The 15204-nt window shown below is 35.6% G+C and overlaps 1 protein-coding gene across 3 annotated transcripts; it reads right to left on the reverse strand.

Moving 5' to 3' along the window:
* Positions 1-5396: 5396 nt before the first annotated feature.
* On the reverse strand, positions 5397-8676 carry LOC142639085 (PRA1 family protein B1). Of its 3 annotated transcripts, none has more exons than XM_075813186.1 (2): positions 7931-8676; positions 5397-5880 (listed from the first exon to the last, which is right to left on the reverse strand). In XM_075813186.1, exon 1 carries the CDS (start codon positions 8583-8585, stop codon positions 7941-7943), a length of 645 nt encoding a protein of 214 aa, XP_075669301.1. In that variant the 5' UTR covers positions 8586-8676; the 3' UTR covers positions 5397-5880; positions 7931-7940. The 3 variants fall into 3 exon arrangements, with proteins under 3 accessions (XP_075669301.1, XP_075669302.1, XP_075669300.1); XM_075813187.1 differs by having other exon boundaries at positions 5400-5823; XM_075813185.1 differs by lacking the exon at positions 5397-5880 and adding an exon at positions 7487-7702 and having other exon boundaries at positions 7931-8675.
* Positions 8677-15204: the final 6528 nt, after the last annotated feature.

A 15204-nucleotide genomic window follows, 5' to 3' on the forward strand; every position in this document is an offset into this window, starting at 1 on the left:
TTTTTTATTTATTTTAATCCACTAAGTTTAATTCATTTTTCAAAGTGTCATTTTGTCTATTTTCATAAATGATTTGACTCAACTCTTAAGTATCAACTATCAATGGATGATGAGGCCAAATTAGACAGGAATATAAACAGATTTACCATTTTAAAAATAAAATCAAACTTAGCATAACGCCACACACACAAAAAAAAAATCTCAATCTCGATGGATCAAAATGAAAATAATTGATGCGAACCTCAATCGACACGCTTTGAGACCCAACAAAAATATTGGAATATTTAACCCAGGAAAGCTAAAAATCAGATTTATGATAGAAACCCTGACCCAACGTTTATAAGAGAAACGCGAACCAAAGGTATAAGTTGACCTTGACCCAATGATTATAAAGAATCACGAACCAAAGGTATAAAGTTTGAACGCCACAAGGAAGAATCCTTGATAAGTTCACAGTTCTTGAAAAACCAAAAGAGAGCAAAGCCTCACCTTTTCTGAATTTTATTCAACAATATTCTGAAAAACGTTTACAGACTTCAGAGCCTATTTAAGGACTCCACAAAACTTGACAAACAAGAAAATATATTCTGAAATAACTCCTAATTGATACCTTACCATATTAGGAATCAAGTTTGACCTAAAAAGCATTAAATGCACCTAAAAACAAGGAAAATACCTAAAAAACGTACTAAATATTAAAACCCTAAATAAAAGCTGATTTGGTCTGAAATTAGCAGATCCAAAATAGGAATAAATCTGCCTTAACTGATACAGAGCTGGAAAGTCAATCAGTCATTAATTCATGCCATAAATCACTCCCAATTAAGTCAGATCAGCCCTAAATAGCTTGAATTAAATTTACTACACTTTCATCTTCCTTTGGGCCAAGCTTGGAATATCCTGCATTAGAATCAGCCCAAATCTCTTGAATCGGCCCAATAAGTGCTTCTTGGATCTTGCTCTTGTAATAGGCCCAACTGGAACATGCAATGGATCCTTGAATGCTTGTTGATTCTCATCAATAATCCTAAATTTTATATACCTAAAATATATTTTAATTAAAAAAATATTTGACGAATCATAGTAATAAATATTAGAAGGAATTTTATAAGTAATTAAAAATTATTCATATTTGGCAAAAATGATCATTATTTAATTATAAAGGATCTCGCACACATGCGCAATAATCCCTCATTTGAACCCTGGCGGATACTGGGATGAGAGGTGGGAGCACTCATGTGTCACGCTTTACTGCTAGCTCTCTTGGGGTGTTAGGGTGAGATATATGGCACCCCAATCACAGTAGCTATGACTCAATCTAACATTCTCTAGCGGAAAGTGCCCCTATGGTCAAGCCCAAGGAGGTGAGTCACACATGGTCGCCCCCGCCCCCTTTTGTTCATCAAAAAACTTGATCCAATGAGAGTCAATCTAAGCTCAAAGCGACATCAAACACTCCAACTTTTTTAGCCAAGTTGTAATTTTGTTTTGTTTTCTTTAAAAAAAAAGAAAGAATTGCAGTGTATCATAATACAACCTTTAGAATATATTCTAGTAGAGTGAATTCTAATACAGTTTTTTGTAACTTATTCTAGTAGAGTGCATCCTACTTAAATACATTTATATGGACAAAGTTTCCAAGTTTCACCTTAATCTTTGCGTGATTAAGTCCAATACGAAGCTAAAAGCAAAGAGATAATTGGACCCGAATGTCAAATACACAGTTCTATATATCTTTACACATTTGAGTTGAATTAAGGATCAACCAAATTTCTTTCTTTCTAGTCGGAAATATGTAAGACTTCACAGTAATGTCTGTATCCAGGGACGTTTGAGTTGAATTAAGGGCCCACCAAATTTTTCTTTTTGGACGGATATATGTAAGACTTTACTAGTATGATTGTACGCAGGGAGAAGCAACCAAGGTTTGGGGTGAAATGTGCCGCAGTGCCCCATGCTCTTTCATATAACTAGCTGAGACCCCGTATGACATACAGTGCAACTATTATTAATGTTTTCAATATAGATATCCAGACTTCAAATCTCTCACTTCAACCATTAATATATATATATATATATATATATGTAATTATTTCAATAAATTTCCTAGTAAGAAATTGTAATATTTAATCATTTTATAGATAAAATAGAAAGAAAATATGAATAGTGTATAATGATTTGATCATAATATGTGTGTGTGTTTACGAATTTAAAATTGTATGATATAGTGGCTAATATAGATAAGCATGTTTCATGCCAACTAAAATATGCAAATATCCTTCATTTTTTTTTTAAAAAATTATTTACGTTCTTGATTGTGTGTTACTAAATTTATTTACCTCTTTCCTTGTTGTTAGATATTGTTTCAAGTGCTGCAAAAACAACTAAATTTGAGCAAGAATACCAAATTTCAAATCAATTGTTTCTCATATAAATCTTAGAAAAATGATAATAAATTTTCATTATGCTTAAAATAATTAACATAAAAAAAATAAACATATTTAACCTTTCTAATTACTTAGAATAACTACTACAATGTAAGTTTCACACACTCACACATATATATGAATTCACAAATATTTAATTTTTTATGGCTTTTGTGTCAATTGTTGTCAAAGCAATTAAACATAAGAAAGAAGGTCATGTTCTAATTTTATTATTATTATCCCAACTAAAAATTATTTCTTATATAGAGTTCATAAAAATAATCATATAAATTCATTTAATATAAATTATTAATGTCCAACTATATATAATTAATATATACATTTACTCTTTTGTTTAATTCAATGAACTAATATTTTGATATAAATGCAAATTTTGTTGAAGTAGTAGCTAATAAAGATAATTTCAAAAAATGTGTCACATGGCATAACCTTATGCTCTCCTACATGAAGTCTCTACTTTTAGATATACTAGTGGATTCTAGTTAGCTCAATTGGTAAAGTTTTCTATGGTTGTATAAGAGATCTAGGGTTCAATCCCCGCCTACACCAAAAACTAATTAGTGTCTTGGTCTGATGATAAAGAGTTATCATCAAGAGCGGACACCATAGGTTAAAACTCTCTCTCAAAAAAAAAAAACTTTTAGATATACTAGTCCCAGACCCATGCGATACGTGAGAATAACAAATTATTTTGTACTGTAATATAATGTATAATTTATTCTTTAAAAAAATTTGAAAAGATAATTTGTTCTCCCTAAAAATTAAACAATTTCTATTCAATCCAATTAGGTCTACTTTAGTCCCATTCAGTCCAGTTAGGTCTACTTCAGTCCAATTTGGTCCACTTGGTTCAATTAGAATTATGAGCCCAAAAAATGCAAGAAAAAAGATAAATATTCGAAAGTCTTATTCAGTCCACATTGGTTCTATTCGGTCTATTCTATCCTCTTTGGTCCAATTCGGTCCTATTTAGTTCATTCTATCCACTAAAGTTCTATTTATTCCAATTGGTCCATTCAGTCCACATTGGCTCTATTCGGTCCACATTGGTCCTATTTTGTCAACCTCAGTCCTATTTTGTCCACTCTATCTACTTTAGTTCTATTTGGTCCTATTTGGTCCATTCTATCCACTTTGATCTACTTCAGATCTATTCGAGGCATTCAGTCCAATGTAGTTCTATTCGGTCCATTTTATCTACTTCAGTCCTATTGGTCTTATTTGGTCCACTTTGATCAATTCTGTCTACTTAGGTTCCATTCGGTCCATTCATTCTTATTCGGTCCATTCATTCTTATTCAGTCCACCTTGTTCCTATTCAGTCAATTTGGCCATATTTTGTCCATTTGGTCCACTTTGTTCTATTTAGTCCAATTTGGTCCATTTGGATCACTTCAGATCATTTTGATAACTTAATAAAAACGTAGCAATAATAAATATTATGTTTAATGTGGGGGGTAAGATTTATAAAATAAACAAACGGGTCGTGGGCTTGATCAATTGGTACCAGTTTGTTTTCGTCATTAGGCCCCTAAGCCCACAAGTCAGCCTACACTACAGACATCCGAGGAACCGTCCGGAGATGAATGTCTCCTCGGATGGGCCGGCGAACACCCTGGGACTTGCCAAGAAGATTAAAGGCAGAATTCTGAAAAAACTATTGAGTAAGAGGGGGATCCAAGTACCCTCTAGAGGCAACGGCGTGATAGAAATATCTGAAAAAAAGGCTGCTACCTCCACATTAAAGACCCTGCACCTACCTCCCTTGCCGCATTAATGGGAAAATGACCCCTGAACAGTAGAATTCAACTTTCCTGCTATTATTTAAAGACTTCAAGAAGGTGGTGGAGAGTGGGGGCACTTAGGGATAAGATTTGTGTGACACATGGATATAAGAGGGAAGAAGAAGAATATTTAAGAAGAGAAGGGAGAAAAGAAAAGGGGGGATCTGTCAGTTAGCTAAAAAAGGAACTAAGAACTGTAATTTTTGGCATAAAAGAGAAGCAATATACAAATCGTCCTCGGCTTACGTCCGAGGAGGTTCCCTTGTCATATTTGTTTATCATTTGCAAAGATTATGGCATTCTAGCCTGCTTATCAAGTTTCCAATACCCCTAAACTAGATTTCAAATCCACACTCTACAAATCTTATTATTTAAGGCTCATTGAGTCTGAGCCCATGTCTATCTTTGGGTCCAGGTGCAATTGTGCGCTTACATTTAAGATTTTAGATATTAAGAGTTTGAAATTTATAAATATATTTTAATAAATTTAGATTAGGTAGCATTTCAGTCCACTTCAGCATGGTTAAAGTTAAAGTGAAAGTCTTTCTAAACATAAAGACTATGAATATACAAACGTAATCGTTCAGGCAATTATTCATTTATTTTAACGTTGTTACTCTTAAATGAATTGCATGAGGGTTTTTTTTTTTTTTTTTTAAGAGAGAAAGTTTCAACTTATGACGTCCGCTTCCAATAATAACTATTTATTATCAGGTCAAAACACCAACCAGTTTTTAGTGTAAGCAGTAATTGAATCTCAGATCTCTTATTCAACCATCAGAAACTTTAATTACACATTTAAGAAAAATAAATAAATATATACATATATGTATGTATTATAATTTTTATTTAAATAAATTAGTCAAGTTATTTATTCTTTTAAAAAATATTATCAAAATAATCAAAACTCATATCAAAATAATACCAAATATGTATAATTTATTCTGTAAATTTAATTGGAGAGAGAGAGACTACTTGTGATGGGGAACAAAAAAATACAACACCTTTTTATTTTATTTTTTGAGGAAGAAAAAAAAAATACTACACCTAAACATATAAAACCAAAATAGAGTTTTAAAAATATAATGATTCATCAATATAAAGTAGAGTTACAAGAAAGAATAAAAGCTCAATAAGAGTATAGCAACAATAAATACTATTTTTCATCTTTTAAATATACAGAGATATTGATTTCCACAATGGCAATGCAGAGAACTTTGAAGAGCTACAATTGAAACGACAGATTAAAGGCTACACTTGAAATGACAGATTAAAGGCCCATTGTTACTGTATAATAGAAGGCCTATTGTAACAAAAAAATTGAAACAAAAAAGGACTGCGTTAAGGCCCATTACAAATAAAAACCTTCTTCTCTCATGGCACATTACTGAATAGAAATTACCAATTCAATGACTCGACAAATAAAAATGGAGGCACCATTGGCCAGATGGCATTCTGCCTCTGTCTGAGAAGGTATCTTGTGCGTATGGTACGGTATATGCATCATCTCTACAATATATTGTGAGAGAGATGATGCATATCCAGATGCATGACATTATTATCGCCTCCATAGAGACTTTTTTAAGAGAGACCTGCTGCATGTATCGGTAACAGGTGATGATTATTCCTCACTAACACTTTGCAAAAACCTAAAGTAAAAAGGAATGGAAAAATTATGCCAAAACCCCTCTTTTGTGATAAGTTCCAAATACACAAACAAAAGAGAGGGAAAAATATATGTAAACAGACTTATTGGCAGAGCCACAAGTCCGAGCACACAAGTAAAATGAGGAATGGCTCATCCTAGTTTCAATCAAAAGCAGTATAATCAATATTACTATAAATCCATTCACCAAGTTGCTTAGAATAACCAAATACGTGGACAATATTTTGCATCAAATTTGCACTACCCAGCATCAATCTTCAATTCAGCAAATAAGAGAGGTCAATGAAACCAATTCACGAGCGTATCTCTTGGTGAGATCTTACTGCGCCTATTTAAACTCAACACAGTCACACAGACCTCCAATTTCAACTCTTTTTAGCTTAGAATATATAACGCATGGAGAACACAAGGCCAACGAACTTGAATTTACAGGCTGGGAAAAGGAAAAATTTCAACTACAACAACCTGCATATACAACTTAAGCATCCAACCTATAAGGTTTACCTACATAAAATAACAGGAATGTTTAAATCTACAGATTCTGCACGTATGAGGCAAGTCACAAACCAGGTCCAAAACTTAGGTACTACCACGCAAAAGGCCAAAAACATTTGTGAAAATGCTTTACTTTGAAGTGGCATGCAGAATAACCTCTGTTCTTGCACTTGCATCTAGCAATGCTACCCAAAAACATTTTCCATTCAAAAACCCAGGGTAGAAGGGATCGGAAAACAATTATTCCATGTGACAACAAAGGGTAATCAGGTTTTCCAATGGACACAGATCAGGGAGGGAGGAAGACTCATACTGATGCAAATCCATTAATAAATTGATGATTGACATGCTTCAGAAATACAAAAAACTGACCCACCTACCAAAAACAATAAATCAGCACAGAACCTGTTCAGGCATATCTATAATAGAAAATCCTAAGACAATGTCCCAGCACCTTTAGATGAGAGAAAGAGAAAAGGACATAACGTCATCAGAAATGGTACTAAGAAACCAACTGATATTCCCCGAGCTTTTCCAAATAGAAGATTTCCCACCTTTTGAAACATCTATCTCTTCCTAAACTAGAAAAAATCCATTCTAAAAAGCAAGTAAAAATCCCAAGATCCTAATATGTTTACAAGCACTACATGAATTCTATTTCCTAACCTCACTTTCAGTTATATTTCATAATGACTTAAAAGTGTAGTCAGGCTTATGCAATATCAGCTAGCATTGCACAAAGATTCAATCACCAACAACCACTTCAAAATTCAAGTTCCTACTAGACCATGTAAACCTTACAAGTTAATTTAGCATAGGTTACATAAGTACTTGCTCATTCTTCACCCAATTCCCCCCCCCCCCCCCTCTCCTCTCCAAACCCCTTTCTATTAGTTTTGTTGATAAATTACACGCATATTTAGTGCATCTTGAACATACAATCTCCATCCCATTATTATTCGAGGATGGAGTGTCATTTCAGCTAGAGCTCATTGGCACTCAATCCCCATTATTTAGGACCGGGCAAAAACTTAGTTATAGTTCCTTAGATATTGTTCATGAATTAAATGTAACCACATTGATCAATGCAATGCAAACAATATTATCTTTCCTAAGAAGAATTCAATTCAACCATACCACTTATTGGCCAATACAAACATATATTTGAATTTAATTAGGGAACTTAAGTTAAGGAACTATACCACTATACACCTAAGTTCTAGTTCTATCCTTTAGAAGTTAGAATCACATACATCGATTACATTCCATACAAGCAAAGGAAATGTCGAATTCGAGCTCAGTAGCCAAAACTGCATTCATTGAGAATCAAAAATTACACAATCTCAAACTAAGTCTACAAGAATTAGGTCTACAAATTGCACAATACAGATCCAATCTACATACAAGTCTAGAAAATTTAGGTCTACAAATTGCACAATTCAAATCAAAATCCTATCATCTGCCCAGAATTTCCCAAGCAAATGAAACATGAACATTCTCAGTAACAATTTCACAATAATGATTGTGAAGTAACTAACCTCCCTACTCTCAGACACGTGCGGCGACAGGAGCGGCGGCCGCGGCGGCGGAAGAGGCAGCGCCGCCGAGGAAGGAGAGGAATCCAGAATTGGCTGGCTCTTCATCGTCGAGGAAGAGATCCTCTGGAACTCTGAACGCACCGTGAGCGCACACGATCGCGAAGCCGACCATCAACGCCGAGATGAGGAGCGATCCGACGGTGGTGAGGAAAACAACGACGATTGTTAAGAGCGAGAGGCCGATCAAGGTCTCGCGATCGGAGAACGTGCGGCCGAAAATGACGAGAGGCTGATCGGACGGGCGGAAGAGGTAGAGGAAAGTCCAGGCGGCGAGGAGAGAGAGGAGAACGAGGAGAGAGATAGGGTGAGAGAGGAGAGAGAAAGCGAGGACCAAGGATATGAAGGTGAGGTAGTTGACGCGGAAATAGGCGAGGTTTTTTCGGATCCGAGAGTAGGCTTCGGTGAGATATTCGGGTCGGGTCATGGAGGTCCGGTCTACGAGTTCGGACCATGGGCGTCGTTGAGAGAAGCCGCGGCGGATCGAGGAGGATAAGCGTGATATGAACGCGCGGAGAGCGGGCGTGGTTATGGGTTGGGTGGTGGCGGTGGAGTTGGTTTGTGAGTTGGAGACTGGGAGTGTCGGAGGAGAGGCCATCGGTAGCGCGTGAAGTTAGTGCTTTTTTTTTTTTAATGTCAAGCGGATGTAAAAGACGGAGAGTGAGAGTGAGAGTGAGAGGGAGAGTGAGCCAGTGACGTTACATATTATACGTGCTATTAGAGCATCCCAACATCATTGATGCAAAATTTTCAAATGTTATGCAAAAAAAAAAATATATGAATTTTTTTTTATTTTACAGGGCTATTTTTACAAAATAATCACATTAGTTTATTTATTTTATACATTTATTTAATAAAATATTTATTTTTTTACAATTTTTTATTATTCTCTTCCTCACTACCCCTCTCTCTCACAGACCAACACGCATATGAAAGTAGCAGTTGTTTTCGTCGGCGTGCGAGCTCCATTGTTTTCGTCGGCGTCTGATTCCAGCAATCCATTGATCGAAATGGCTTCGCTTCTTGGATTAGTCTTCTTATGCTTCTCTTAGCACTAAAGATCCAGGTCCTTCAAGCCTTTTTTGTTGTTAATTTTCCTTATTTCTTGTTTGGTTGGTGAGAAAGTGGTGGAAAAGAGTAGAAATAGAAGGAAAGACAATCAGCAACCAAAGATCTGTTGATTTTCTCTGTGTTTGGTTAATTTTCTTTATTTCTTGTTTTCTCTGTGTTTTCTCGGCAACCAAACAAATACTTTGTAATACTAATTTCTTGTTTTACTTGATTTTGGAAGAAATTTTTAGATGTGGTGTTCTCTGTTGATGCATGGTGTGGCGTTCTCTGATGATCAACGGTAGTGAGAGTGAGAGCAATCAGAGAGACAGAGAGGAGAGAGAAAAAATAATTAAAATATTAAATGCAAGTGCTATAGTAACCGTGCATAAATGCATGGTTATTATAACAATTGTGCATAAATGCACAATTTTACACCCACTGATGTGAGTGTTTTTTTGGCCAAATTGTGTAAAAATAATAACTTTTTCTATTTTGCAAAACTTTACATAAGCTAATGAGGTTGCTCTATGTGGTTGTGTAGTGGGAAGGAGTTATTGCCTATTGGATGTGTAATGAACCAACCAGTCCAAAACCTCTGTCTCACAAAATATGCTCCACTCCATGTACCACTAATTAAAAAGTGACATGTTTTTTTTTTTCTCATACGAACAGAAAAATCAAACATTTTAATGAAAGTTAATGCCTGAAGTTACTGACACCTCTTACCTCCATTTTTCTCTTCTTCTCAAGACTGCACTACCACCAAAGAAGCTATCACAAGAGGGGGGGGGGAATTCTATACGAACACGATGAATTTAGAAATTTAGAAACAAGATATCAAAAACCCATATTTCATGAATAATAAAAATTAAAAAGAAACCATAAATAATCCATAAAAAGACAAACAAAAAACCCAAAAAGTACTTGAAATTGAAATTCCATATTCGAAACAAATCAAAAACCCAGTCTTCAAACAAATTTAATTATGGGTTAATAACCTTCATGCACCCTCATAGACCCATCTCTCTAAGCTTATAACCACAATGACAATTAGGGCTGTCCAACGGGTCAATTGACCCGATTAAACCGACCAGATCAGCCTGACCCGAAGCCCAACGGGTGGATCCGAATAGTATGGTCAGTCGAATTTGGGTCATGTGCTGATAAAACCAAACATTCGGTTTGGGTGGCGGGTTAAGTAATTTTAAACTCGTAACAACTGACCTAACCTGCTCATAAAATTTAAAAGGAACAAATTTTGTACTTTTACCATTTTTATGCTTACCCAAACCCATCTCCCTTTCTCTAGTCTGTCTTTCTGATCTCTCTCTCAAACTCCTAACCCTAGCCTCTGCCTTACTGCCGTTGTCATGGGTTAAGTTTTGCTATCAAACATTTGCTTCCCCAGCCGATTATCCAAGAGAGTCTTTTAATCGCTCTCTTTGGCCAAGTTGAGGCCGCGAATCGCCAGCACGATTTGGCGGTGCTCTTGGTCGCAATAGATCAGGTACGATGGCGCGCGACCTTGGGTTTGCTCGTAGGTGACGCGCTTGATGACCCAGTCCGAGTTGAGCCTGGAGAGTCTTATTTCTCCTCTTTCTTTCTCTTTCTTTTAGTCTCAAGTCTAGGTCTCCTCTTTCTTTCAATCTTAGATTTTTGCTTTGCGGTAATTTTGGTGCTATTTGGTTTTAATCTCAAATATGGGTCTCCCCTTTCTCTCTTTATTTCAGTCTCAAATCTGGGTTTGTGGTGTTTTTTGGTTCTGTTTGGTTTCAATCTCAAATGAGATTTGGGTTTGTGGTATTTTTGGTTTTATTTGATTTCATTTCATTTGATTTCTCTAGCTTTGGATTGTGGTTGTAACTTCTGAACTGTGTTCTTTAGGTTTGGGTCTGATTTCTTTTGTGTTGATCTTCAAACCCGATTTCACCCGACAACTCCGACCCGATCAACCGATGACTCGAGATATTGGGTTTGACACGAATATTTGGTCGGTTGCGGGTCTAGTTTTCATACACCCAATCCAATCGGGTCGGTTGCGGGTCAACCCCAAACGCAATCTGAATCGACCTGTGGACAGCCCTAATGACAATACCACTACATTACTTGTCTATCACTACTTCTACTAGAACTTTTACTAGTGTCAAGCCATCCACTATCCACACATCCTACTAGATTGCTTAGCACCAAACAACAAACTCCCAAAAGGTCACCATTTGATAAGATATTTACTTGTTTACGAAATCGATGTTTGCTTCAAAGATGAAGTGCAACCACAGGTTGAAGTCACTCTCTGATCCTAGCCTCATCCTTTTTTGTTCGATTGGCATCAAGATTTGGAGAATTTGGGGTTTGCTGTGAAAATCTCCAAAGAGAAGAAATTAAGAAATTTCGCACAACAAAACCCAAATCCTTAAACAAGAAGAAATTACCTGCAACTTAAAAAATCGGGATGTGAAGATTGATTAAACATAATAGTGCTTCTTTAAGTTGTGGAGAAAAAGTGAGCAAAGGGAAAGTTGGTAGAGAAAGGTGGGAGGTGGAAGGTGTCAGTGACTTGAGGCATTAACCTTCGTTATGGTTAGGCTTTTCTGTTAGTTTGACAAAGTAAAAGAATAGACGCGTCACTTTTTAATTAGTGGTACATAAAATGGAGCATATTTTGTGAGACGGAAAATTCAAACTCCTCAAGACTACAGTATCACAAAATCAAAAATCAAATCCAAACAACGTCACCCATTTTAATTAACTCTCTCTCTCTCTCTCACAAATCAAGCAATGCCACGTAAGCCAAAAAATTGAAGAAGATAGAGCAACCATTTTTGGCAAAATCTTTTATTTGCCACTTCCTTCACAGAACACATGCCCGCACAATATTCTTTTCTATTCACCTTCTTTCAAGTTTCAATGTTTTTAAAGTCTTGATTCATAAGTGGTCTTAATGAAGTCAAACCACATTAACTCCTTCTTCCACTTCTTTTTTTTCATTACTCTCCTCTTTTCCTGTCATCACTCCACAGACTCAAACCTTACCCACCAATCTGACCTATCTTTTACTCTTTCTCTTTATATATTAACACAAAGACAAGAACACACTTGGGTTTGAAAGAATTTTGACAAAGAGCTTAAAAGAATGAGTAAGCGTAGTAGACCAAATGAGAACTGTGGGAGTAATGGGATGGTTGTCGCTAAAATGCCCAGTATCAAGCTCAAGGTCAAGAGTCTCGTTTGGACTACTACACTTATTCTTTTCAACTATTTGTCAAACAAATTTCAAACCTAAGTGTGCCCTTATCTTTATGTTAATATATAAAGAGAAAGAGTAAAAGAAATGTCAAATTGGTGGGGGAGGTTTGGGTCCGTGGAGTGATGACAGGAAAAGAGGAGAGTAATGAAAAAGAAGAAGTGGAAGAAGGAGCTAATGTGGTCTGACTTGATTAAGACCACTCATGACTCTTGACCTTGAGCATGAGCTTAATACTAGGCATTCAGCAACAACCATCCCATTACTCCCACAACTCTCGTTTGGTCTACTATGCTTACTCATTTTTTTCAGCCCTTTGTCAAAATTCTTTCAAACCCAAGTGTGTTCTTGTATTTGTGTTAATATATAAAGAGAAAGAGTAAAGGAAAAGTCAAATCGGTGGGTGAGGTTCAGGTCTGTGGAGTGATGACAGAAAAAAAGGAGAGTAATGAAAAAAAAAAGTGGAAGGAGTTGATGTGGTTTGACTTGATTAAGACCACCCATGACTCTTGACCTTGAGCTTGAGCTTGATACTGAGCATTTCAACGACAACCATCCCATTACTCCCACAACTCTCATTTGGTCAACTAAACTTGCTCATTCTTTTTAGCTCTTTGTCAAAATTCTTTCAAACCCAAGTGTGTTCTTGTCTTTGTGTTAATATATAAAGAGAAAGAGTAAAAGAAAGGTCAGATCGATGGGTATGGTTCGGTTCTATGGAGTGATGATAGGAAAAGAGGAGAGTAATGAAAAAGAGAAGTGGAAGAAGGAGCTGATGTGATCTGACTTGATTAAGACCACTCATGAATCAAGACTTTAATAACATCGAAACTTGAAAGAAGGTGAATAAAAAAGAATACTGTGGGGGCATGTGATCTATGAAGGAAGTGGCAAATAAAAGATTTTGCCAAAAATGGCTAATAAAAGATTTTGCCAAAAATGGCTGCTTTGTCTTCTTCAGTTTTTCGGCTTATGTGGCATTGCTTGATTTGTGTGAGAGAGAGAGAGAGAGAGAGAGAGTTAATTAAATTGGGTGACATTGTTTGGATTTGATTTATGATTTTGTGATACTATAGTCCTGAGGAATCCAAATTTTCTGTCTCGCAAAATATGCTCCACTCTATGTACCACTAATTAAAAAGTGACATGCTTCTATTCTTTTACTTTGTCAAACTAATGGAAAAGCCTAACCTTAACAAAAGTTAATGCCTCAAGTCACTGACACCTTCCACCTCCCACCTTTCTCTACCAACTTTCCCTTTGCTCACTTTTTCTCTACAGCTCAAAGAAGCACTGTTATGTTTAATCAATCTTCGCATCTCATTTTTTAAGTTGTGGGTAATTTCCTCTTGTTTGAGGTTTTGGGTTTTGCTGTGGGCAATTTCTTAATTTCTTCTCTTTGGGGATTTTTCACAGCAAACCCCAAATTCCCCAAATCTTGTTGCCAATTTGACGAAAAGGGATGAGACCAGGATCAAAGAGTGACCTCAACCTATGGTTGCACTTCATCTTCGAAGCAAACATTGATTTCGCAAACAAATAGGTATCTTATCAAATGGTGACCCTTTGGGAGTTTGTTGTTTGGTGCTAAGCAATCTAGTAGGATGTGTGGATACTGGATGGCTTGGAACTAGTAAATGTTCTAGTAGAAGTAGTGATAGACTAGTGATGTAGTGGTATTGTCATTGTGGTTATAAGCCTAGAGAGATGGGTCTATGAGGGCACATGAAGGTTATTAACCCATAGCTAAATTCGTTTGGATACTAGGTTTTTGATTTATTTCGAATATGGAATTTCAATTTCAAGTACTTTCTGGGTTTTTTGTCTGTCCTTTTGTGGATTATTTATGGTTTCTTTTTAATTATTATTATTGATGAAATATGGGTTTCTGATATCTTGTGTCTAAATTCCTAAATTCATGTCCGTATAGAATCATTTTTTCCCTCTTGTGATAGCTTCTTTGGTGGTGATGCAATCTTGAGAAAAAAGAGAGAAATGGAGGTGGAAGGTGTCAATAACTTCAGGCATTAACTTTCATTAAAATGTTTGACTTTTCTGTTAGTATGAGGAAAAAAAAATAGACACGTGTCACTTATTAATTAGTGTTACATGGAGTGGAGCATATTTTGTAAGACAAAGGATTTGGACTCTAAACTGACCAATGTTTATTATTTCATGACTTGGGATTCCGAAGGGAAAATTATCTTATGAGATTATCTTAAGAATAGTCATTCTCAATCTCATATTATGAAAATTTCAATTTTAGTAGAATAAGTTGGTTTGAACTTTAAATCTGTTGGGACTTAAAAGAAGGGTTTGGGTTACCATCCTCCTCAAAAATGGGGTCTCAAGTTCTAAGTTCTAATTCCACAAGCGTATTTAGTAAATTTTTTTTTTCGGGTACTAAACTCTATTTGACTGTGAATCTTTATTTGCTATTTAAGGGAATAGGATTCTTTTATATCAAAAAAAGAAAGAGATTAGAGAACTTTTTGGTGTCCAATTTTTTTTTTTTAATTTTATTTACAGTCATTTAGTCTAATTGGAAGCCGTTTATTAATAAGATAAATTAAGGATAATAGTAAATTGAAATTTTAAAATTGATAATTAAATTCTACATCTACTAACAAGCTCACACACACCCACATAGTATTAACTAGTACCCTTACAAACAAACAGTTTAACGAAGTGCGCTTTTTTAAATTTTATTACTATTACTTTTCTTTGTTTCTATTTTTAGAAGGGAAAGTAATTTCTCAAAAAAAAAAAAAAAAAAAAAGAAGAAGAAGAAGAAGAAAAAGAGAAGAAGAGTCCGAATAAAGCTATGTTTTAGCAAATATTCACATTAGGAAAGGACGCGTGGATACTGGATACCGTAAGTTAGGCCAAAGCCGAAGCAAAACAGATCAAAGTTGGCTTA

This window comes from Castanea sativa, chromosome 6, assembly GCF_040712315.1.
Source record: "Castanea sativa cultivar Marrone di Chiusa Pesio chromosome 6, ASM4071231v1".
Taxonomy (NCBI): Eukaryota; Viridiplantae; Streptophyta; class Magnoliopsida; order Fagales; family Fagaceae; genus Castanea; species Castanea sativa.